Consider the following 26,907-nt stretch of genomic DNA (forward strand, 5'->3'; position numbering starts at 1 on the left):
GGTCAGTGACTGAGCATCACGTGTCAGGTGTTGGACCAGTGGGTCAGTGACTGGGCATCACGTGTCTGGTGTTGGACGGATGGGTCAGTGACTGGACATCACGTGTCAGGTGTTGGACCAGTGGGTCAGTGACTGGACATCACGTGTCTGGTGTTGGACGGATGGGTCAGTGACTGGGCATCACGTGTCTGGTGTTGGACGGATGGGTCAGTGACTGGACATCACGTGTCAGGTGTTGGACCAGTGGGTCAGTGACTGGACATCACGTGTCAGGTGTTGGACCAGTGGGTCAGTGACTGAGCATCACATGTCTGGTGTTGCACGGATGGGTCAGTGACTGGACATCACGTGTCTGGTGTTGCACGGATGGGTCAGTGACTGGACATCACGTGTCAGGTGTTGGACCAGTGGGTCAGTGACTGGGCGTCACGTGTCTGGTGTTGGACCAGTGGGTCAGTGACTGGGCATCACGTGTCTCGTGTTGGACGGATGGGTCAGTGACTGGGCGTCACGTGTCTGGTGTTGGACCAGTGGGTCAGTGACTGGGCATCACGTGTCTCGTGTTGGACGGATGGGTCAGTGACTGGGCATCACGTGTCTGGTGTTGGACCAGTGGGTCAGTGACTGGGCATCACGTGTCTGGTGTTGGACCAGTGGGTCAGTGACTGGGCATCACGTGTCTGGTGTTGGACGGATGGGTCAGTGACTGGGCGTCACGTGTCAGGTGTTGGACGGATGGGTCAGTGACTGGGCGTCACGTGTCTGGTGTTGGACCAGTGGGTCAGTGACTGGGCATCACGTGTCTCGTGTTGGACGGATGGGTCAGTGACTGGGCATCACGTGTCTGGTGTTGGACCAGTGGGTCAGTGACTGGGCATCACGTGTCTGGTGTTGGACCAGTGGGTCAGTGACTGGGCATCACGTGTCAGGTGTTGGACAGATGGGTCAGTGACTGGGCATCACGTGTCTGGTGTTGGACGGATGGGTCAGTGACTGGGCATCACGTGTCTGGTGTTGGACGGATGGGTCAGTGACTGGGCATCATGTGTCTGGTGTTGGACGGATGGGTCAGTGACTGGGCATCACGTGTCTGGTGTTGGACGGATGGGTCAGTGACTGGGCATCACGTGTCTGGTGTTGGACGGATGGGTCAGTGACTGGGCATCACGTGTCAGGTGTTGGACGGATGGGTCAGTGACATGGGCAAGGCTTCCTTCCCAGTGCTGTGGTTTCTGCTATCACAAGTGATGCCTGGGCATGCACTCATAAGGCAGCTGCATACTCTGGATGTGGTTCTGTGTGTTGGTTAGAAACAGGGAAGTTTTCAAACTGTATTCTATGACGAAATGTATAACAATGCTAATAATGCCGCTGTAACCCTTTCAGAGCACAGTCTTATGCAGAGAGACTGCGGCTGGGGCTGGCAGTGATACACGGAGAGGCTCAGTATGCAGAGTATGACTTGGTGGATGGGCGTCACTCTCCTCCAGCAGTGAAGAACACAATGATACATTCTGGTCTGGAGTTACCATGTAAGTAATATACTGGGCTCAGCTTCTTCAAAGGGGAGAGACTGATGTGCAACCTGTACTGATATCAGTAGTGTGCCATGCTGGCAGGCTGTTCCTCTGTTCGGCTGTTACCATAACTGAATTTCGTTTGTTATCTTTGAAGATTAATGAAGGCTTTTTACATAACAGTTGGGAGAATTTTATTTTTAAACAGCTTACAAATGGTTGCTGCTCTATAAATTATTCAGGCCAAAGGTGCTGTGCTGTCATCTCCCATTGCCTGAATCTGTGTGCCATAACATGTCAATCTGGTTCTAGCCCATTTGTCCTTGAACCTTTTCTGTGTACTATGTGTAGCTTTCCTCCTGCTCTCAAGTGTTTCCAATGAACCCTTTTCTGAATGCACTACCAGTACACACGCTTTGTTTATCAGTCACCTTGTCACTCAATCACTGCTTTGGGACCATCCCCCCACCCTCATGTACAAATGCCTGGTCTCCAACACTACTGCTTTCCACAGTCTTGTACTGTCGTCCTTTCCCCTCTCCCCTTCCACTCTTGCCGAAGGAATGAGCTCTGAGTGCGCCGTGTCTCACAGCCTCACAACTTCGAGCCTTACAGACTTCCTTAGCCACTTAAATACTGGGAGAATACAATGTAAGCAAGCATCCAGTGACTCCATTTGAGGGAGTCACTGTCCCTGAATCTGGAGTAATTGTGCTGGCGACTGACATTGACTGCTCTGACAATGTACCCAGTAATGAGACTCCTTCGCAGACTGAGCTGACGATCTTGCAGTTACAGAGATGTTGCTTGAAACTGCACAGAGCTGCGGGGTGTGACGTCACCCTCATCCCTGGTTATGGCAGCAGGCTCTGAGAAACACCCACTGCCTGTAGTCCTCGGGTTGTACTGTTGTCTGCTTTGCTCTCTTATGTTTTATTAATTTATTCTGCCTTTGTACATTTTATGCTTTTAGCTGTACATAGGCTGCAAGTTCCGTTTCCTGGTATTGAGCTTCCAAGTACGAGAGTATAATTTTCCCTTTTACTGATTCTGGGATACTCAAGGCTGTTTGAGATTGTGGCTTGTTAACTGCATGTGTGAATGGAGGATCCCCCCCCCCCCCCCCAGGGGCTTGAGTACCGGCCTGGGGGTGAATGAAGCAGAGCCCCCCCCCGCTCTCTCTCTCTCTCGCACTGTAAATGTATGGAAGGACCATGGTGTGAAGTCTCAATTTCCCAACTATCCCGAAGCCCTCTGGCTTCTGTACAGTTAGTGTGCAGATGACAGGCCGTGTTGCTGATGCTGTGCAGAGTGAGGAAAGCTGCCTGAGACTACAGTTCGTAAGAGCTCAGGGAGAGTTGGGAAAGCATTGGCTGATGGAAGTTATGTGCAATGATGCATTCTGTGAAGGCAAATCAGGGCAGATGTACAGAGCAAATGATAGGGCGCTAAGGAGAGAGGTGTCTTGGGTTCAGGTGCATAATTCCTAAACGTGGCAGCAAAGGCAGTGTGGTGAAGAAGACATACAGCATATTCCTCTTTATAGTTCAGCGCAGAGAATTTTACAAAGCACTGGTTATACTGCACTTGGACCACTCGGTGCTGGGTGCAGGAAGAATGGAACAGCACTGGAGATAATGCAGAAGAGTTTCACCAGGATGTTGTCTAGATTGGAGGGCTTTAGTTATGGGAAGAGATTGGACAGGCTGGGCATGTTTCCGTGGCGTGAAGGAGGCTGAGGGGTGACTTGACATGTACATGTGACTTCTGCCCCAGTTCCTCCTTCCTGATACAGACATGCTCCAGAATATTGGTGAACCCCATCCCTCCCTGTATAACAGCAGTTTAGGGAATGAGAATCAATTCACAAATCACTATCAAAACATCTGGGAATAGCATAAAAACACACACTTAGAGAAGTGTTATGGAAGGTGCTGAGGAATAATCAAATAACTCACATTTCTCAACTCACATTTCTTGACACATGCGTAGATGGAGTAGCTTTGCATTGTGGAAAATCAAGATAGGGAGCACTTGTGGGAACAGAATTCCCCCCACCCATAGACAGGGCAGAATCCCCCCCCCACCATAGAGAGGGCAGAATCTCCACACCCCCCCCGTCATAGAGAGGGCAGAATCCCCCCCCCGTCATAGAGAGGGCAGAATCCCCCCCCCCCATCATAGAGAGGGCAGAATCCCCCCGCCCATCATAGAGAGGGCAGAATTCCCCCCCCCCGTCATAGAGAGGGCAGAATTTCCCCCCCCCCCGTCATAGAGAGGGCAGAATTTCCCCCCTCCCCGCCATAGAGAGGGCAGAATCCCCCCCCCCGCCATAGAGAGGGCAGAATCCCCCCCCCCGCCATAGAGTGGGCAAAATCCCCCCCCCCGCCATAGAGTGGGCAAAATCCCCCCCCCACCATAGAGTGGGCAGAATCCCCCCCCCGCCATAAAGAGGGCAGAACCCTCCCCTGCCATAGAGAGGGCAGTATCCCTCCCCCCCCCCCCCCTGGTATTTCAAGCATAGAGAGGACAGCTGGTCAGAATCTTTTACCCATGGTAGAGGTATCAAAAGTGTGGGGCCATGAATTTCAGTGAGGAACAAGGTTTAATGGTCAATTTCTTTTAAAGTTATTAATATTTGGAACTTGCTGCCAAAACAAAAACAGGTAGTGCAGTTAGGTAAAGTCTCTACATTTAAGAGAATTTTAGATGAGCATTTGATTAGTCAAAGCATAGGAGGAGATTGACATAAATCAGAATGAATAGAATTAAGTTGGCAGAAAGGTCAGCATAGAGTGATGGACTGAAGGGCTTATTTCTGTGCTGTACCACCGTAAATGTATGACTCCAAGCCCTAACTAATTCTCTAATGTTTCTGGTGATGAACACCGTCTAGCAGTGGTAGAATAGCCAGCTGTGTCTGCTGTTTGGAGGACCAGCCTGGGTAGGGTGCCTGAGAACTCTACAGTAGAGTCACGAGTTTTCTCTGACCTGTGGTCTTTTGCACACATTTTGCTCTGCTTTCCTGGTGCTGTGATTGGTCATCTATTGCATGTTTCAAACACTGTGCAGGACTAGAGTACTTCATTTCCACGGCTGTTGGCTGTAATTTCACCGCTAGTATCTGAAGCAAATGAAAATTAATCCAAGTGTCTTAAAGCTGAGGACATGGGGTTTCAGCTTTGGAAGGCGGTAGAGAAACAGCAGAGGGACTTGCATTCCAGTGCTGCACAGTTTCTGAACTCATTGTTACAAAGTCTAGCCTGTTCCAGAGAGATGTTACCACAAGCAGGTTTCCATCTCCCGGTCTTGCTGGGCTTTGCAGTAATGAAGCTTGACCATGTGTGCCCCACACACCAAACACTGGAGCAGTCCCAGAGTGATTGCTGGGTGTCGAATGCTTGCTGGTTTTGAGGTGGTGAGAGCTTTAGGGGAACCGAAACTAGTTTCTTGAATTTGAGCCACATAAGTAACAAATGTGTTGGCAGGAGAGTAACCAGGAGCAACTTGGCCTCTTGTTGCCAGAGTAGAAGGTGGCCTCCAGTGTTTCTGCCTCATCAGTGCATTGGGTGGTGTTGGATGTAGAATCTTTGGTTGGATCTCGGATAATGCATGCTGTGTTCTAGCACTCTGGCAGTGAAAGAAATGCATGTCCTACAACAGGCACTTCTCTGGGCGCTACATGTCCTTTCATGTTTATATCCCTCCCTCTCCTTGACTTACAGACTACTGGGTATAAAGTACAGAAGAGTTTAAGGAATTGGGAGGAGTAAAAGGGGCCGTGAAATATCCCTGGCAAGTAGGATTAAGAAGAATCCGAAGACATAGGAGAAAAGGGGTAGTCCACTCGAGGACAAATGAATTGTACGCTTGGAGTCAGGAAGCGGGCAAAGTACTGAATGAGTATTTCATCATTATTCACCAAGAAGGACCTGGATAATGGTGAGATAAGGGAGGGTTATGTTGATATTGAGGAAGAGGTGATGTTGGGTGTCTTGAAAAACAAGAGAGGCAAGTTTTCAGAGCCTGATGGAATTCATCCCAATATACTGAAGGAGACAAGGGATGAGATTGCTGAGGCCTTGACAGAGATCTTTGTATTCTGTTTAGCCACAGACAAGATTCCAAAGGACTGCAGAGATGCCAGTATTGTTCCTCCATTTGATAAGTGTAACAGGGATATTTCCAGAAATTATCAGCCAGTGATCCTTGCTTCAGGTTAGGGAATTCATTGGAGTAGATTCTTGAACAGGATTTATTCACATTTGGAAAAGCATCAACTTGGTCTGTGAAAGTGCTGTCTCACAAATTTGATAGAAGTTTTTGAGGAAGTGACAGAGATGACTGAGGATAGGAGAGTGAATGTTATCTACACGGATTTTACTGAAGCTTCTGTCTGTGAAGTATGTAAACTATTTGGATGAACATGTGGCTTGTCTAACTATATGACAGGAAAATTGGTGTTGTGGGTGGTGAGGAATGTTGTCAAAGGAAGCAGTTGAATACAGCTCAGTTGGAAATTTCGGCAGATAAATAGCAGATGGAGTTTAATCCAGATAACTGAGGTGTTGCACTTAGAGAGGTGAAATGCAGTAGGAAAGTTTACAGTAAACAGCAGGACCCTGAGGAGCAACACACACAAAATGCTGGAGGAACTCAGCAGGCCAGGCAGCATCTAGGGAAGAGAGTTCAGTCAACGTATCATGCCAATCCCATGAGCTATAAGAAGTGGCTGAACAAAGTTAGACTGTTTTCTCTGGAGTACCTGAGACTGAGGAGCATCATGATAGAAGTGTGTCAAATTTTGAGAGGCTTAGATAGGGAGGTAACCAGTATTTTCCTATAATGAAAATGTTAAGTACTAGATAGGGGGTGTAGTTTTAAGGTGAGATAGGGAAAATTAAAAGGAGACGTGTGAGGCATGTTTTACATAGTGCAACAGTTCCCAACCTGGGGTTCATGGACCCCCTTGGTTAATGGTAGGGATCCATGACATAAGAAAGATTGGGTGCCCCTGAAACCCTGACATAATGGTAGACACTGGGAACACACTCCTGGGGAGATTGTCGAATCAGACACAGTAGCATTAAGAGACAGTTAGATAGACACAAAAACAGATAGGGAATGGCGGGGGCGGGGAAGAGGGAGATCATTTGCAAGTGGATGGGATTAGGTGGACTGAGCACGGACTGCACAGACTAGATGGGCCAAAAGGTCTGTTCCTGTGCTGTACTGTTGAGTTCAGTCTGCCAGCTTTCACCCTGAGTGATCAGTCAACTGGATGTTGGGCTTCTCCAGTTGAGCAGCTCAATGTCCTGTTTTTCCATCCTTTATTAAACAGAGGGGATCAAGAATTGGGCTGATCTCTGGTGCTCTCTACCTAGGAGAGCTATGAAGGCAGTAACTGAGCTCATTCAGGGTCTGAGGTAGGAATTAAAGAGAGTGTGTGCTGAGGCAGCGTGATGGCACTGAGGCCCAAATTGTATTGTCCAGTTTTCAATGAATTGACAGAGTAGGTTCCAGGGTAAGTTTGTGTCAATGTTCCTACGGAGAAACAACATGGTCCATCTAAAAAGCTGGCACTGCATCCATGAATTGTGGCCAACCTTCAAGTTGGCAATTTTACCGTAGTGATTGTTAACAGCTGGACAGAGAGGAAGGGATCAGACACTGCCATGTGTGCAGACTTTTGCACTGTCCCAGAAAGCAGCCAGCCTCTTCCTCGAGAGGGATCTCTCACCTTCCCTATTCCTCACCAAACACTGCCACTCATCTGGCATGCTTCTTAAATGATGTCCATACAAAGTGCCTGTGTGCAACGTGCCTTTCGCTTCACTTGAGACACAAACAGTCACTAGTGTTCTTGTATCTCAAAATGAGCAAAATGCCTGATTGTAAGTAACTGATCTCTTTCCGTTGCACAGTGATGATGCCAAAGGAAAAGCCACCCATCACTGTGGTTGGAGATGTTGGTGGAAGAATAGCCATCATTGTGGTAAGGAGCAGATCATGCACGTTTCCTTTCTACAGTTTGAGATGCGCTTGCTACTCGATGCCGAGTCATTTAACTAAATTTCTCCAGTTGTCCTCTCAAGATTAATTGGCTGGGAGGTTTTGTGTATAACCTGTGCTGTCTTTAAAGCCCTTTTTCAGTAGTTGCTGAGTGATGGTCTGCTTTTCTGTCGCACCACTCATTATCTTGGAGATCCCAATGTGCTTAGTAGCAGATGTATTGTTTGTGTAGTCACTGGTTGTGATGAGAAGGCAGATGGTGCATAATTCAACTGTTGGGTGATATTGATTGAGAAATAAATATCTTAATAAAGATAGACACAGGAGAACACAGACCCTGGAATATACAGCAACAAGCAAAGGAGATTCTGCAAATGCTGGAAATCTTAAACACCAAACACAAAATGCTGCAGCATCAACGAGAGAGAATAAATAAGTTTCAGGCAAAGAACCTTCATCAGGACTGGAAAGGAAGGGGGGGAGAAACAAGAATAATGAGGTTGGGAGGGGGAAGGAGTACAAGCTGGCAAGAGATAGGTGAGATCAGGTGAGGGGGAAGTGGGTGGGTGGGAGAGGATGAAGTGAGAAATTGGAGGGTGATAGGTGGAAGAGGTAGAGGGCTGAAGATAAAGGATCTTGTAGGAGAGGAGAGTGGACCATGGAAGAAAGGGAAGGAGAGGAACCAGGAGGAGGTGATGGGCAGGTGAGGAGAAAGGAGTAAGAGGGTAACCGTAATAGGGAATGGAAAAATGAAGAGGAGGAAGGGAGAGAAGTTACTGGAACTTAGAGAAATTGATGCTCATGCCATCAAGTTCAAGATTACCCAGGTTCAGCAGCTTCTGTGATGGAGAGTATACAGGATTCTTTGAGGAAATAACAGGCAGGATAAAAAAGGAGAATCAGTGGATGGTGTTTACTTGGATTTTCAAAAGGCCTTTGACAGGGTGCCACACATGAGAATGCTTAACAAGCTAAGAATTCATGGGTGACAGGAAAGATACTAGCAATGATAGAAGAGTGGCTGACTAGCAGGAGCCAAAGAGTAGTAATAAAGGGGGCCTTTTCTGGTTGGCTGCCAGTGACTAGTGGTGTGCCGCAGGATTTGGGTGAAGGAATTGATAGCTTTGTGGACGAGTTTGCAAACGATACAAAGATAGTGTTGAGGAAGCAGGGTATTTGCAGAAGGGCTCGGACAGATTAGGAAAATAGGCAGAGAAATGGCAGATGGAATATAATGCAGAAAATGCATGGTCAGATACTTTGACAGAAGGAATAAATGCATGGACTGTTTTGTAAATGGGGAATGAATTCACAAATCAGAGGTAGAAAGGGATTTTGTACAGGATTTCCTAAATGTTAATTTGCAGGTTGAGTCGATGGTGAGGAAGGTGCGTGCAATGTTAGCATTTATTTGAGAAGACTAGAATATAAAAACACTGCCCAGAAGAATGAAATGGCAAACCACTTCTGTAGAAAAATTTGCGAAAAACATTCATGGTCAAAGACCATGATTGCCCACATCATACAACATGGCAAATAATGATGATGAGTATATAAAAGCAAGGATGTAATGTCGAAGGTTTATATGGCATTAGTCACACCTCACGGGGTATTGTGAGCAATCTTGGATCTCTTATTGAATAAAAGATATACTGGCATTGGAGAGAGTCCAGAGGAGGTTCACAAGAATGATCCCAGGATTGAAAGGGTTAACAAATGAGCGTTTAATGGCTCTGGGCCTGTACTTGCTGGAGTTTAGGAGAATGAAATCTATTGAATATTGATAGACCTAGACAGAGTGGCTGCGGTGAAGATGTTTCCTATAGTGGGGGAATCAGAGGATACAGGCTCAGAATTGAGGGACGTCCATTTAGAATAGAGATGAGGAGGAATTTTGTTAGCCAGAGGGTGGTGAGTCCGTGTAATTCTTTGCCACAGACAGCTGTACAGGACAAGTCATTGGGTATATTTAAAGTGGCAGCTGATAGGCTCTTGATTAATATGGGCATCAAAGGTTACAGGCAGAAGGCAGGAGAATGGAGTTGAGGCGGATAATAGATCAGTCATGATGGCATGGTGGAGCAGACTCAATGGGCTAAATGACAAAATTCTGCTTTTCGGTCTGACGGATTTTAATGCAGGGTCGTAACCTGAAGCATCAATAATTCCTATTCTCCCCCCATATTTACAGATGCTGAGCTCCTCAAGCAGTTTGTTTTATAACCTTTAAAAAGACATTGGAACTGGTAGAGTGAGAGGAAAGTACGTGAAGGGTGGAACCGCTGGTCTCAGCTGACGCCTGTTGTTTCTGTCCACAGGATGACATTATTGATGACGTCGATAGCTTTGTGGCAGCTGCTGAGATTCTGAAGGAGAGGGGAGCCTATAAGATCTATGTCATGGCCACTCATGGCCTCCTCTCTGCTGATGCCCCGAGCTTGATAGAGGAGTCAGCCATTAATGAGGTATTGACGTTCCCAGCTCTGCTGTTTAAATAAACGGATCCTGCTTTATGTGGGGTTGGTGCACACATGGTCAAAGCAACCAAAATAGTGAAGTCATAAAGTACACCAGGCCAATGGTCACAAAAACCTACTCTGCTTCATCCCAGTGCCCAGCTTTCTCCTTCACCATGTGGGTCCCTGTCTGTTAAACCCTCATCCACTGGCATCATCAGTATGCCCACAGTTTCTTCCTGTAAAGACTTCCCACACCCACTGTCACCTTCTGCCCAGAACACTGAACCAATATTTCCAATTCCTGATCTGCCCAAGAGGAGTGAACCCTCCTGCCTGACTGCACCTCAGAGCTGAAAGCTTTCTAAATAGTGAAGGAATTGAAGAGAAGGGAAGTAAGACAAAGTTGAATTCACCCCAGTAGCATCCTGAGTGTAGTTGTTGGTGCTTTGTGCCACTCCAACATCAGCTCCTTGCTCATTGCCTTGATCATGAAGGAAAATATCTCATATATCCTCTCAACCACATTGCCTTATTCTCCTTCAGGGTTCATAGACTCATAGGGCACTACAGCACAGAAACAGATCTTTTGGCTCATTGAGTGCATGCCGAACTGTCATTCTGCCTAGTCCCATAGACCTGTACACATAGCCCTCCATTCTCCTCCCATCCATGTACCTATTCAAATTCCTCTTAAACATTGAATCAAACCGGCATCCACCGTGTCTACTGATAGTCCGTTCCGCACTCTCACCACTTTCTGAGTGAAGTTATTCTTCATCATGTATCCTTTAAATATTTCACTTACACCCTTAGCTCATGACCTCCAGATTTACTCTCACCCAACTTCAGTAGAAAAAGCCTGCATGCATTTACCTAGGTATGGCCCTCATAATTTTGTATACCTCTATCTAATCCCCTCTCGTTCCCCTACACTTCGGGGAATCCTAGCCTATTCAACCTTTCCCTATACCTCAGGTCCTCAAGTCTTGGCAACATCCTTGTAAATTTTGTCTGCACTCTTTCAATCTTATTTGACCAGTTGAGCCTACTGTCTTCTGGATTGGGTGTTGTGCAATGAACCGGAATTGATTAGAGAGTTTAAGGTAACAGAACCCTTAGGGGAAAGTGATCATAATGTGATCAAATCCCCCTGGAATTTGAGAAGGAGAAGCTAAAGTCAGATGTATCAGTATTACAATGGAGTAAAGGGAATTACAGAGGTACGAGAGAGGAGTTGGCCAGAATTGATGGAAAAGAACACTGGCAGGGATGATGGCAGAGCAGCAGTGGCTGGAATTTCTGGAATCGATTCAGAAGGCACAGGCTATATACATCCCAAAGAGGAAAGATTATTTTAAATGCAAGATGACACAACCGTGGCTAACCAGAGAAGTCAAAACCAACATAAAAGCCGAAGAGAGGGCATATAACAGCAAAAATTAGTGGGAAATTACAGGATTGGGAAGCTTTTAAAAAACAACAGAAGGCAACTAAAAGTCATTAAGAGGATAAAGATGGAATACGAAAGTGAGCTACCCAATATTATGAGGATACCAAAAGTCTCTTCAGATACATAAAGTGTAAATGAGAGGTCAGAGTGGATATTGGATCGCTGGGAAACAGCGCTGGTGAGGTAGCAATGGGGGACAACAAAATGGTGGACAAACTGAATAAGTACTTTGCATCAGACTTCACTGTGGAAGACACTAGCAGTATGATGGAAATTCCAGGTGTCAGGGGGCATGAAGTGTGTGGAGTTACGATAACTGGAGAAAAGGTTCTTGGGAAATGAAAGGTCTGAAGGTGGATAAGTCATTTGGGCCAGATGGTGTACACCCCAGAGTTCTGAAAGAGGTAGCTGAAGAGATCATGGAGGCATTAGTAATGATCTTTCAAGAATCACTAGATTCTGGAATGGTTCTGGAGGACTGGAAAGTTGCAAATGTCACTCCACTCTTCAAGAAGGGAGAAAGGCTGAAGGAAGGAAACTATAGTCCAGTTAAAAAAGGATCTTGTGCTTTCCCGGCATGTATGATGAGTAATGGCATAGAATTGACTTCGACTGCAAAAAACTACAGTGCTGTGGCAATAGCTTTTGGGACCACCTGGTAAAGAAAACTATTGAAATACAGTAAAAGTAGAAGAAAAGGATTTTAATAAAGACCAAGTTCACCCTCGAAGTAAGAACAGGAATTCGATTGTAAACAAGGTGTGAGAGTGGAAGCGTAATTGGATGAGGACTAACCAAACAGGAGGGATTGAATACAGAGGTACAAATACCACCAGAGTAGACATGCCTAGGCATCAGCCCTGAAGATGGCACAGTTTTTCATAGTTATAATCGATACCTGTTCTCAGCTTGAAGCCCAAGAAGAGTTTATAGGCCAGTTAGTTTGATCTCAGTGGTTAGGAAGATGTTGGAATCAATTATTAAGGATGAAGTCTCAGGGTACTTGGAGATTCATAGTAAAATAGGCTGCAGTCAGTATGGTTTCCTCAAGGAAAATCTTGCCTGACAAATCTGTTGGAATTCTTTGAAGAAATAACAATAGGATAGACAAAGGAGAATGAATTGAATTGAATTGATCTGATTTCTTACATCCTTCACAAACATGAGGAGAAAAAATCTTTACATTACATCGCTAAATGTGCAAATTATAGTAATTTGTAATAAATAGTATGTGCAGTCAGATGTGCAACAGAACAGTCAATATAACTGAGAACTACAGTTGTGTCAACGTGAATTAATCAGTCTGATGACCTGGTGGAAGAAGTTGTCCCGAAGCCTGTTGGTCCTGGCTTTAATGCTGTGGTACCATTTCCCGGATGGTAGCAGCTGAAACAGTTTGTGGTTGTAGTGACTCGCAACCCCAATGATCCTTCGGGCCCTTTTTACATACCTGTCACTGTAAATGTCCTGAATAGTGGGAATTTCAAATCCACAAATGCGCTGGGCTGTCCGCACCACTCTCTGCAGAGTCCTGCGATTGAGGGAAGTACAATTCCCATACCATAATCCCATAATCAGTTGATGCTGTGTACTTAGATTTTCAGAAGGTGCCGCACATGAGGCAGCTTAGCAAGTTAAGAGCCATGGTTTTACAGGAAAGATTCTAGTATGGATAAAGCATTGGCTGACTGGCAGGAGACAAAGGGTGGGAATAAAGGGAGCATTTTCTAGTTGGCAACCAGTAACTAGTGGTGTTCCACAGGGGTCTGTGTTTGGACAGATTCTTTTTATGTTATATGTCAGTGATTTGGATGATAAAATTGATGGCCTTGTTGCAAAGTTTGCTGACGATATGAAGATAAGTGGAGGGGCAGGTAGTTTTGAGGAAGTAGAGAGGCTACAGAAGGACAGACAGATTAGGAGAATGGGCAAAGAAATGGCAGATGGAATGCATTGTCAGGAAGTGTATGGTCATGCACTTTGGTAGAAGAAATGAAAGGGTTGACTGTTCTCTAAATGGAGACAAAATGCAAAAAACGGAGGCACAAATGGATTTGGGAGTCCTTGTACAGCAATCCAGAAAGGTTAATTTGCAGGCTGAGTCTGTGGTAGAAACATAGAAAACCAACAGCACAATACAGGCCCTCCAGCCCCCAATGCTGTGCCGAACATGTACTTACTTTAGAAATTACCTAGGGTTACACAAAGACCCCTAGCCCTCTATTGTTCTGAGCTCCATGTACCTGTCCAGGAGTCTTTTAAAAGACCCTATCGTATCTGATCCGCCTCCACCACTGTCGCCGGCAGCCCATTCCACGCACTCAACACGCTCTACGTAAAAAAAACTTGCTCCTGACATCTCCTCTTTACCTACTTCCAAGCACCTTAAAGCTATGCCCTCTTGTGTTAGCCATTTCAGCCCTGGGAAAAAGCCTCTGACTATCCACAGGATCAAAGCCTCTCATCATCTTGTACACCTCTATCAGGTCACCTCTCATCTTCCACCGCTCCAAGGAGGAAAGGCCGAGTTCACGCAACCTATTCTCATAAGGCATGCTCCCCAATCCAGGCAACATCCTTGTAAATCTCCTCTGCACCCTTTCTATGGCTTCCACATCCTTTCTGTAGTGAGGTGACCAGAACTGAGCACAGTACTCCTAGTGGGGTCTGACCAGGATCCTATATAGCTGCAACATTACCTCTCGGCTCTTAAACTCAATCTAACAGTTGATGAAGGCCAATGTACCGTATGCCTTCTTAGCCACAGAGTCAACCTGCACAGCAGCTTTGAGTGTCCTATGGACTTGGAACACCGCCCCCCCCACCCCGCCACCGATCCTCCACACTTCCAAGTGTCTTACCATTACTACTATATTCTGCCATCATATTTGATCTACCAAAACGAACCACCTCACACTTATCTGGGTTGAACTCCATCTGCCACCTGCATCCTATCGATGTCCCACTGTAACCTCCAACAGCCCTCCACACTATCCACACACCCCCAACCTTTGTGTCAACAGCAAACTTACTAACCCATCCGTCCACTTCCTCATCCAGATCATTTATAAAAATCCCGAAGAGAAGGGGTCCCAGAACAGATCCCTGAGGCACCCACTGGCCACTGGCCACTGGCCATCGATCTCCATGCAGAATATGACCCGTCTACAACACTCTTTGCCTTCTGTGGGCAAGCCAATTCTGGATCCACAAAGCAAGGTGTCCTTGGATCCCATGCCTCCTTACTTTCTCAATAAGCCTTGTATGGAGTACTTTGTCAAGTGCCTTGCTGAAATCCATATACACATCTACTGCTCTACCTTCATCGATGTGTTTAGTCACATCCTCAAAAAAATTCAATCAGGCTCGTAAGGCACGACCTGCCTTTGCCAAATCCATGCTGACTATTCCTAATCATATTATGCCTCTCCAAATGTTCATAATTCCTGTCTCTCAGGATCTTTTCCATCAACTTACCAACCACTGAATTAAGACTCACTGGTCTATAATTTTCTGGGCTATCTCTACTCCCTTTCTTGAATAAGGGAAGAATATCTGCAACCCTCCAATCCTCCGGAACCTCTCCCATCTCCATTGATGATGCAAAGATCATTGCCAAAGGCACGGCAGTCTCCTCCCTCACATCCCACAGTAGCCTAGGGTACATCTTGTCCGGTCCTGGTGAGGAAGGTAAATGCGATACTGGAATTCTTTCCAAGAACACTAGAATTTAGGAGCAAATATGTAATGTTGAGAGTTTTTAGAGCACTGGTGAAGCCTCACTTCGTGTATTGTGAGCAGTTTTGGGCCCCTTATTATAGAAAGGAGAGGGTTGGAGAGGGTTGAAAGGAAGTTCTCAAAAATGAGTCCAGGATTGAATGGCTTATTATATGAAGAGCATTTGATGGCTCTGGGCCTGTACTCTCTAGAATTCAGAAGAATGAGGGGTGACCTCATTGAAACCTATCGAACAGTGAAAGGAGTGGTTGTGGAGAGGATGTTTCCTATGGTGGGACAGTCTGAGACCACAGGACTTAGAATAGAGGCTGTCCTTTTAGAACAGAGATGAGGGGGAATTTCTTTAGCCAAAGGGTGGGTGAATCTGTGGAATTCTTTGCCACAAACAGCTGTGGAGACCAAGTTTATGTATATTTAAGGCAGAGGTTGATGGATTCTTGATTAGTCAGGGCATGAAGTGTAATGGGAGAAGGCATCAGGTTGGGGCTGAGAAGAAAATTGGATCAGCCATGATGAAATGGTGGAGCAGACTCAATGAGTCAAATGGCTAATTCTGCTCCAATATCTTATAGTCTTTTTGATATTGTTCCTGTAGGTAAGTGACCAAAACTGCACACAATACTCCAAATTAAGCTTCAGCAACTTCTTACATATCTTCAACATAACATCCCATATCCTGTACTCAGTACATTGTTTTATAAAAACCACTGGGCCAAAAGCTGTCTTTATTACCCTGTGATGCCACTTTCAAGGGACTATGGATCTATATTCCAGGTACGTTTGTTCTTCTGCATTCCTCAGTGTTCAGTGTGTATGACCTATCCTGCTATCCTTCCAAAGTGCAACAAACTTGTCACATTTGTCCACATTATATTCCATCTGCCATTTTTCTAACTGGTCCAGATCCTGCTGCAAGCTTTGATAGTCTTCCTTGTTGTCAACTACAACGTAATCTTGGTGCCATCTGCAAATTTGCCAATCTCGTTAACCACATTATCATCCATATCATTGATATAGATGGCAAACAACAAAGGACCCAGCACTGATCCCTGTGGCACTCCACTAGTTGCAAGCCTCCAGTCAGAGAGGCAACCATCTACTATCACTGTCTGGCTTCTCCCACAAAGCCAATGTCTAGCCAGTTTACTACCTCTTCTTGAATGTTGAGCAAATGAACGTTCTTGACCAGCCTGCTGTGCAGGATGTTGTCAAATACTACGGTCCATGTAGACAGCATTGACTGCCTTTCCTTCATCAACTGTCCAGGTAACTTTCTTGAAAAACTCTATAAGGTTGATTAGACAGACATGACCTACCTCATACAAAAGCCATGAAAACTATCCCTGTCTATCCAAATACTTATATATATGGTCCCTTAGAATACCTTCTAGTAATTTATCCACTACTGACTTCAGGCTCACCTGCCTTTAATTTCCTGGTTTATTCTTACAGCCTCTTTTATTCAACAGAACAATATTAGCTATCCTCCAATCCTCCAGTACTGCACCTGTCGCTAAGGATGGTCTAAATATCTGCGCTAGGGCCCCTGCAATTTCTGCACTTGCCTCCCACAGGGTCCATGGGAACACCTTGTCAGGCCCTGGGGATTTATCCACCCTTAAGACAGCAAATACCTTCTCTGTAATCCATATACGGTCCATGTCCTTACTGGTGTTTTGCCTCACTTTAATTGACTTTGTGACTGTCTCCTGAGTGCATACAGATGCAAAGAGTTCATTTAAGAACTCCCCCATTTCCATTTCCATTTCCAGATTGATTTGGGGTCTGTCTTCGAGTCATTCTCATTGAGTTATCCAGCACAAAACGCCCTTCTGCTGAACTTGTCCATGTTGACCAAGCTGCCCGTTTCAGTTTGAAGTGCAAAGTAAATTCATTATTAAAGTAGATATATGTCACCATGTACAATTCCGAGATTTCTTTTCTTATTGGAAATCACAATAAATTCAAGAAACACAATAGAATCAATGAAAAGAAAGAATAGAATTAATGAAAGACTGCACCCAACAGAATAGACAACAACAAATTTAGTCCTTCTAAATCTTTCTTATCCATCTACATATCCAGCTGTTTCAAATGATGAGCAGTGACAGACCCAGCACCAACCCCTGAGGCATACCATTAGTCAATGTCTTCCAGTCTGAGCAACAGCCTCCTACTGCACCCCCTGCTTTCTACCATTGTTGCCTGTTGTCTGCCTCGTACTGTGGCAGCTGTTCGAGCAAAGTGATTCTAACACTTTGATCAGAGATACTTAAGTACAAATGTGTTTCGTCACAACTCGAGATATTTTAGAATTGTAAGCATGTCACTGGATGCATCATATTGCTCTGTTTTGAGCTGATCCTTGGTGATGGCTGGTTTCACCCTTGTTGGTGCCTGTTTTTATGGCTTTTCCATGGATTGTGGCCAGTCTTCATGTTGGCTTTTTGCTGGAAACTTAATCTTTCTGTCCCTGGAGCCAAGCCCCATCCTGACTTAGGGTGATATGTAATTGGACTTTTGAGTGATCTTGAAGATTATGCACCCTTTCTTCCCCTCTCTAGGTGGTTGTAACAAATACTATTCCTCACGAAGTTCAGAAGCTACAGTGTCCCAAGATCAAAACTGTCGATGTCAGCATGATTCTTTCTGAAGCCATTCGACGCATCCACAATGGGGAATCCATGTCGTACCTGTTCCGTAACATTACCGTCGATGACTAACCCAAATCTTTGTGAAGCCGTAAAGTGCGTAAGCAGAGGTGATACAGGGCATGGTGTGATGTCAGGAGCTGTTTCAGTGGTTGCCAATTGTTGCCTTCATTCCTGGTACAGAATGTCTCTCTCAGGAAGAAAGCCCTGCCTTTTAAATGGTTCCTGCAATGTCATTTAATTCTGAAAATAACAACTGCAGTCTTTTGGAAATCACTGCTGAATGGCTGTTTGAAAGCTGTAAATTGTTAACAGTGCAATTAAGTCACACTCTTCCTGTACAGACTGCTGTCAGTAAAGGACTGAATACCGGGGTGGGAGTGAAACTCCCACACTGCAGTGAACTTTATTTTTCTGTGAATTGTTAAGACAGCATTATCAGTGATGCCAGACGTCTGTGACGGCTTGGTTGTTATGTCACTAATTAAACTACCATGATTACCCAAGAATTGTCTGAAAGTTTGGTTGTTTTGACACAAATAAGAGTTGGAAATAATTTGGAAGATGTATTGCTCGGGTGGTTGATGGCTGGCTTGAGTTGTTCTTTCAAGTAAATAGCGAAGAACTCAACCCAACAGATAAGAGTTATCTATGGGCGTTCTGCAGCAGGTTCCAGAATGTCTCTGGAGTGAACTCCAGTTTAACAATCTGTCATCAGAGACATGACAACTTTATATAAGCGAAGTGAAGTGTCAGTGCAAATCACCAGCTTTTCAACACCCCAGGCTTGGTGCTGCCATTGCTAGTTTCTTCATGGCCTTCGGGTTTTTTTTAAAGAATTGATCATTGTTGTGAGAGTTGTACATCACAGCAACAGGCCCTTCAGCCCATTGCTGACTTGTCCATGTACTGCTATCCCATTTGCCCACATTATGTTCATATCCTTTTAGCACAAGTCTAAATGTCTCAGTGATTTCATCACCCCTGGCAGTGAGGTCTAGTTATCAGTCTGTCTCTGCATGTAAATGATGTAAGGTTCACCAACCCTAATGCTACCAGACTTATCCCTGCTGTCCTTCTTAAATTAAGGATCAACATTAAATATCTACCAGTCTTCTGCCTCCTCACCTTGGTTAACATGAATCTCTAACAGAACCTGAGTTTTCTGGAGCATCCCACGATAGATCTCTTCTCTTCATGAGCATTAACCAACTCTTAAATATGCTTTATTTTTTCTTCTTGACTAAATTCACCACCTATCACATTAAACATTAACGATCTGGAAGAGGGGACCGAGTGTAGAGTATCTACATTTGCTGTTGCTACTAACTTGAGTGGAATAGCAAACAGTGCAGAAGAGATGGAGAGTCTGCAGAGAGATATAGATAGGTTAAGTGAGTGGGCAGGGGTCTGGCAGATGAAATACAATGTTGGTAAATGCGAGCTCATCCAGTTTGGAAGGAAAATGAAAGAACATTATTGAAATGGTAAAAAATTGCAGCATGCTGCTGTGCAGAGGGACTTGGGAGTGTTTGTGCATGAATCACAAAGGGTTGGTTTGCAGGCGCAATAGGCTATCAAGAAGGCAAATAGGATGTTGCCCTTCATTGCTAGAGGGATTAAATCTAAGAGCAGGGAGGTTATACAGGGTACTGGTGAGGCCGCACCTGGAGTATTGCGTGCCGTTCTCCCCATATCCATGTACTCATCGTCAATAGTAACAGGGAGCAGTGCAGGCTTAATCTTCCTAAAGACCATTACCATCTCCTTTGTCTTACTGAAGTGTATTCAGCTTGCACCATTTGACTAAGTCCTCCACCTAGGCCCTGTATTCATCCTCCCGTCTTCCCTTTATACACCCAACTATTGCTGAGTCATCAGAGAATTTCTGCAGATGACATGACTCAGTGTTGTATCTAAAGTCCGAGGTGTACAGGGTAAACAGGAAGGGAGCCAATACAGCTCTGAAGCCACACAAACTGTGCTCTGCCAGTCAGGTAGTCCATTATTCAGGATACAATGGAAGTGCCAACCTGCATTGAACAGAGCTTCTCCCCAGCAATGAGGGCAGTATGGCATTGAAGACACTTGAGAAATCAAAAAAAAACATAATCCTCACAGTGCTGCCCTGCTTATTCAAACGGGAGTGGGTGCTGTTCAGTAGATAGATGACAGCTTTGTCAACTCCCATGTGCCCCTGGTAGGCAAACTGCAGCGTATTGAGGGTTGATCGGACCAGGGGTTGGAGGTGATCCAGAACCAGCCTCTCTAGGGTCTTCATGATGTGTTAGTGCCACTGGACAGTAGTCGTACAAGACTTTCGGTTGGCCCTTGTGTACTGGGTCCACACATTTGGGACCCCTTCCAGGCTGAGACTCATAGAAAATGTGCTGGAGGACTCCACACAGCTGCTCAGCACACTCCTTCAGGATCTTGGGGTTCACACCATCCAGTCCCCATGCTTTGCCGTGTCTGAGTTTCCCCAGAACCCTTTTCACTTGCTCAGTAGTGAAGGTGAGTCCATGATGACTGGGGAGTTGGTCGAAGGTGGGGGCTGGAGAAGGTGAAGATCAGAACGATAGCAGTCAGTACGTGGAGGTGAGGTGGTAGGTGCTGTGCAAAGAGGGGTTGTATACAGTTATAAGAATTAGGAGCAGGATTAGGCCATCCGGCCCATCGAGCCTGCCCCGCCATTCAATAAGATCATGGCTGATCTGTCCGTAAACTCAGCTCCATCAACCTGCCTTTTCCCCATAACCCTTAATTCCCCTACTATGTAAAAATCTATCTAACTGTATCTTAAATATATTTAGTGAGGAAGCCTCAACTAGTTCCCTGGGCAGAGAATTCCACAGATTCACCACTCTCTGGGAAAAACAGTTTCTCCTCATCTCCGTCCTAAATCTTCTCCCCTGAATCTTGAGGCAATGTCCCCTAGTTCTAGTCTCACCGACCAATGGAAATAACTTTCCTACTTCTATCTTATCTATCCCTTTCAAAATTTTGTATGTTTCTATAAGATCCTCTCTCATTCTTCTGAATTCCAGAGAGTATAGTCCCAGGCGACTCAATCTCTCGTCATAGGTTAACCCCTTCATCCCTGGAATCAACCTGGTGAACCTCCTCTGCACTGCCTCCAAAGCCAGTATATCCTTCCTCAAGTATGGAGACCAGAACTGCACACAGTACTCCAGGTGCGGCCTCACCAGTACCCTGTACAGTTGCAGCACAACCTCCCTGCTCTTGAATTCAATCCCTCTAGCAATGAAGGCCAACATTCCATTTGCTTTCTTAATAACCTGTTGTACCTGCAAGCCAACATTTTGCGATTCATGAACAGGCACTCCCAAGTTCCTCTGCACAACAGCATGCTGCAATCTTTCACCATTTAAGTAATAATCTGCTCTTTCATTTTCCTTCCAAACTGGGTGACCCCACATTTACCAATGTTATATTCCATCTGCCAGACCTTGGCCCATTCACTTACCTATCTATGGCCCTCTGCAGATTCTCCACATCCTCTGTACAATTTGCTTTTCCACTCAGTTTAGTGTCATCAGGGATATTCAATATTCAGGAGGGATAGACATGAAAGAAAAGAAGGTGGGGTGGCGTTGCTGGTTAAAGAAGAGATTAACGCAATAGAAAGGAAGGACATAAGCCGGGAAGATGTGGAATCGATATGGGTAGAGCTGCGTAACACTAAGGGGCAGAAAACGCTGGTGGGAGTTGTGTACAGGCCACCTAACAGTAGTAGTGAGGTCGGAGATGGTATTAAACAGGAAATTAGAAATGTGTGCAATAAAGGAACAGCAGTTATAATGGGTGACTTCAATCTACATGTAGATTGGGTGAACCAAATTGGTAAAGGTGCTGAGGAAGAGGATTTCTTGGAATGCGGGATGGTTTTTTGAACCAACATGTCGAGCAACCAACTAGAGAGCAGGCTATTCTGGACTGAGTTTTGAGCAATGAGGAAGGGTTAATTAGCAATCTTGTCGTGAGAGGCCCCTTGGGTAAGAGTGACCATAATATGGTGGAATTCTTCATTAAGATGGAGAGTGACATAGTTAATTCAGAAACAAAGGTTCTGAACTTAAAGAGGAGTAACTGTGAAGGTATGAGACATGAATTAGCTAAGATAGACTGGCAAATGACACTTAAAGGATTGACGGTAGATATGCAATGGCAAGCATTTAAAGGTTGCATGGATGAACTACAACAATTGTTCATCCCAGTTTGGCAAAAGAATAAATCAAGGAAGGTAGTGCACCAGTGGCTGACAAGAGAAATTAGGGATAGTATCAATTCCAAAGAAGAAGCATACAAATTAGCCAGAAAAAGTGGCTCACCTGAGGACTGGGAGAAATTCAAAGTTCAGCAGAGGAGGACAAAGGGCTTAATTAGGAAGGGGAAAAAAGATTATGAGAGAAAACTGACTGTAAAAGCTTTTATAGATATGTAAAAAGGAAAAGACTGGTAAAGACAAATGTAGGTCCCCTACAGACAGAAACAGGTGAATTGATTATGGGGAGCAAGGACATGGCAGACCAATTGAATAATTACTTTGGTTCTGTCTTCACTAAGGAGGACATAAATAATCTTCCAGAAATAGTAGGGGACAGAGGGTCCAGTGAGATGGAGGAACTGAGCGAAAAACATGTTAGTAGGGAAGTGGTGTTAGGTAAATTGAAGGGATTGAAGGCAGATAAATCCCCAGGGCCAGATGGTCTGCATCCCAGAGTGCTTAAGGAAGTAGCCCAAGAAATAGTGGATGCATTAGTGATAATATTTCAAAACTCGTTAGATTCTGGACTAGTTCCTGAGGATTGGAGGGTGGCTAATGTAACCCCACTTTTAAAAAAGGAGGGAGAGAGAAACCGGGGAATTATAGACCGGTTAGCCTAACGTCAGTGGTGGGGAAACTGCTGGAGTCAGTTATCAAAGATGTGATAACAGCACATTTGGAAAGCGGTGAAATCATCGGACAAAGTCAGCATGGATTTGTGAAAGGAAAATCATGTCTGATGAATCTCATAGAATTTTTTGAGGATGTAACTAGTAGAGTGGATAGGGGAGAACCAGTGGATGTGGTATATTTGGATTTTCAAAAGGCTTTTGACAAGGTCCCACACAGGAGATTAGTGTGCAAACTTAAAGCACACGGTATTGGGGGTAAGGTATTGATGTGGATAGAGAATTGGTTAGCAGACAGGAAGCAAAGAGTGGGAATAAACAGGACCTTTTCAGAATGGCAGGCAGTAACTAGTGGGGTACCACAAGGCTCAGTGCTGGGACCCCAGTTTACAATATATATTAATGACTTGGATGAGGGAATTAAATGCAGCATCTCCAAGTTTGCGGATGACACGAAGCTGGGTGGCAGTGTTAGCTGTGAGGAGGATGCTAAGAGGATGCAGGGTGACTTGGATAGGTTGGGTGAGTGGGCAAATTCATGGCAGATGCAATTTAATGTGGATAAATGTGAAGTTATCCACTTTGGTGGCAAAAATAGGAGAACAGATTATTATCTGAATGGTGGCCGATTAGGAAAAGGAGAGGTGCAACGAGACCTGGGTGTAATTATACACCAGTCATTGAAAGTGGGCATGCAGGTACAGCAGGCAGTGAAAAAGGTGAATGGTATGCTGGCATTTATAGCGAGAGGATTTGAGTACAGGAGCAAGGAGGTACTACTGCAGTTGTACAAGGCCTTGGTGAGACCACACCTGGAGTATTGTGTGCAGTTTTGGTCCCCTAATCTGAGGAAAGACATCCTTGCCATTGAGGGAGTACAAAGAAGGTTCACCAGATTGATTCCTGGGATGGCAGGACTTTCATATGAAGAAAGACTGGATGAACTGGGCTTGTACTCGTTGGAATTTAGAAGATTGAGGGGGGATCTGATTGAAACATATAAAATCCTAAAGGGATTGGACAGGCTAGATGCAGGAAGATTGTTCCCGATGTTGGGGAAGTCCAGAACGAGGGGTCACAGTTTGAGGATAAAGGGGAAGCCTTTTAGGACCGAGATTAGGAAAAACTTCTTCACACAGAGAGTGGTGAATCTGTGGAATTCTCTGCCACAGGAAACAGTTGAGGCCAGTTCATTGGCTATATTTAAGAGGGAGTTAGATATGGCCCTTGTGGCTACGGGGATCAGGGGGTAAAGAGGGAAGGCTGGGGCAGGGTTCTGAGTTGGATGATCAGCCGTGATCATAATAAATGGCGGTGCAGGCTCGAAGGGCCGAATGGCCTACTCCACCTATTTTCTATGTTTCTATCAGCAAATTTCGCTACGCTACACTCAGTCCTCTCTTCCAAATCTTCAATGTAAATGGTAAACAGCTGCAGGTCCAGCACAGACCCCTGCGGCACCCCACTCACCACTGACTGCCATCCAGAGAAACACCCATTTATACCAACTCTCTGCCTTTTATTGGTTAACCAATCCACTATCCATGCTAATACACTTCCTCCGACTCCATGCATCCATATCTTATTTATAAGTCTCTTGTGCAGCACCTTATCAAATGCCTTCTGGAAATCTAAGTATACAACATCCACCTGTTCCCCTCTATTCACTGCACTCATTATGTCATCAAAGAACTCCAATAAGTTTGTCAAACAGGACCTGCTCTTTCTGAATCCATGCTGCGTCTGTCTAATGGAACCACTCCTTTCTTAATGTTTTGCTATTTCTTCCTTAATGACAGCTTCAAGCATTTTCCTGACTACAGATGTTAAGCTAACTGTCCTTTAGTTGCCCGTCTTTCGCCTACATCCTTTTTTAAAAAGTGGCGTACATTTGTTGTCTTCCAGTCTGCCGGAATCTGCCCAGAGTTTAAAGAATTTTGGTAAATGATTACCAATGCGTCTACTATAACCTCTGCCAGTTCCCTCAGCACCCTGGGATGCATCCCATCAGGACCAGGGGACTTATCTACCTTTAGGCCCTCTAGTTTGCTCATCACTGTCTCTTAAGCTCCTCACCTCCCATTTCGTCCATAACATCATTCTTTGGCATATTAGATGTGTCCTCCACCGTGAAGACCGACACAAAACAGTTGTTGATGCCTCAGCTATTTCTTTTTCACCCAGTATCAATTTCCCCTTCTCATCTTCCAAGGGACCTACATTGACTTTAGCCACCCTCTTCCGCTTTATATATTTATAAAGGCTTTTGCTATCTGTTTCTATTTTTTGTGAGAATTTACTTCCATACTCTATCTTCCCTTTCCTTATTTCGTATCTAGTTGTTCTTTGTTGCTTTTTAAAGTTTTCCCAATCCTCCAGTCTCCCACTACTCTTTGCGACTTTGTACACATGAGCTTTTAGTTTGATACTATCTTTTATTTCATTCGTTATCCAAGGTTGCCTCTCCTCACACTTACTGTCCTTACTTTTGACTGGAATATATTTTTGTTGAGCACTGTGAAAAATGTCTTCGAAAGTATTCCACTGTTCCTCAAGTGTCCTACCAGCTATAGCTGGTGTTGTTCATCCACATGAAGAACAAGGGGAGAGGAGGGAAAGCATTGATGCTGAGGGACCATTGGGTGCCTCGGCACCTTGATTGGTGTGCTGGGGGCTGGGGGGGGGCGGTGAACAGGAAAGCAACTGTCAAACCTATCGAAGAATTAGGTTAACTCATTAGCCCATTCATGGCTGCATTCCGAAGCTCTACAGCTAGGCTGATTGAAGCAAATGATGTTCTTCATCTCCCAGGAGCTACCCTGCCAAGCACACATCCCTGAGGTTCTGTAGCTTTTCGATCAGGACTGTAGGAGTGATGGTATAAAAACGTTGAGCTATAGTCAATAAACAGCATCCTAACATAGTAATTTGTATTGTTCAGGTAATCCAAGGCCACATGAAGAGACAATGAGATCACATCCACTGTAGACCTATTGTGGTGATGGGCAAATGGCAGTGGGTCCAGGTCCTTGCTGAGGCAGGAGTTGATTCTAGCCATGACCAACCTCTCAAAGCCCTTCATTACCATAGATGTGATTGCTACTGGACGATGGTCATTAAGTCAGCTCACACGATTCTTGGGCACTGGTGCCATTGTTGCCCTTTGGAAGCATGTGGGAACTTCGGAATGTAGCAGTGAGAGATTGAAAATGTCTGAATGTCACCATTATTTGTTGGCACAGGTTCTCAGAGCCTTACCAGATACTACATCAGGGCCTACCACCTTGCGACGGTTAACCCTCCTGAAAGACAGCCTGACATCAGCCTCCGAGACAGAGATCACTGGGTCACCAGAGGCTGCAGGGAACCTCATAGCTGTAGTTTTATTCTCCCTTTCAAAGTGGGCATAAAAAGCTTTGAGCTTGTCTGGGAATGCCATTCGTGATGTTGGGTTTTGCTTTGTAAGAATCCTGCCAGAGTTTATGTGCATCTGATGTCACTGGAATTATTCCTTTGCTCTGGAATTAGCCCTCGCAAGTCATACCTGGTTTTCTTGTACAGGCCTGGGTCGGCAGATTTGAATGCCACAGATCTAGCCCTCAACAGACCACGAACCTCCTGGTTCATCCGCAGCTTTTGATTTGGGTTCGTACAGTAAGTTTTCGTAGGCACCCACTCATCCACACAGGTTTTAATGATGTCAGTGACAACTGTAGTATACTCATTCAGAGTCTAAGATGAATCCCTGAATACAGTGCAGTCCGTCAATTTGAAGCACTCTTGCGAGCGTTCCTGTGCCTCCCTTGTACATATCTTCTTCATCCTCTCTACCTGTGCAGCAGTCTTCAGTCTCTGCCTATGCTTGGAGTAGAAATAATCAGACGTCCGAAAGTGTGGGCATGGGATAGCACAGTAAGCGCTCTTGGTGGTAGTATAACATTGGCCCAGTGTGCTGTTTCTTTAGCTACTACAAGCGATTTGTTGGTAATAACTATTTAGAGATTTTTTTCAGGGTGGCCTAGTTAAAATCCCCCAAAATGACAGGGGAGGCATCAGGATGTGCTGTTCCATTCCTGTTGATCACATAGCACAGTTCATCTAGACTTCTTGACTAGAGCCTGCTTGACATTGGCCTATGGTGGGATGTACACCACTAACAAAAT

At 45.1% G+C, this 26,907-nt stretch overlaps 1 protein-coding gene across 3 annotated transcripts in view; it reads left to right on the top strand.

The window, feature by feature from the left end:
• The window catches only part of LOC140187329 (phosphoribosyl pyrophosphate synthase-associated protein 1), a 64,144-nt gene extending 45,808 nt beyond the window's left edge, over positions 1-18,336 (top strand). For 2 of the 3 annotated variants that reach the window (XM_072242509.1, XM_072242511.1), the window contains 4 exons: positions 1,387-1,532; positions 7,442-7,512; positions 9,848-9,994; positions 17,741-18,336. In XM_072242509.1, coding sequence (XP_072098610.1) covers positions 1,387-1,532; positions 7,442-7,512; positions 9,848-9,994; positions 17,741-17,899 — 523 coding nt within the window. In that variant the 3' untranslated portion in view covers positions 17,900-18,336. Of the gene's footprint in view, positions 1-1,386; positions 1,533-7,441; positions 7,513-9,847; positions 9,995-15,771; positions 15,951-17,740 lie in introns of all 3 variants that reach the window. The other variant, XM_072242510.1, reaches the window with a different exon arrangement.
• Positions 18,337-26,907: the final 8,571 nt, after the last annotated feature.

The sequence above is a fragment of the Mobula birostris genome, chromosome 24, assembly GCF_030028105.1.
Source record: "Mobula birostris isolate sMobBir1 chromosome 24, sMobBir1.hap1, whole genome shotgun sequence".
NCBI classification, from domain to species: Eukaryota; Metazoa; Chordata; class Chondrichthyes; order Myliobatiformes; family Myliobatidae; genus Mobula; species Mobula birostris.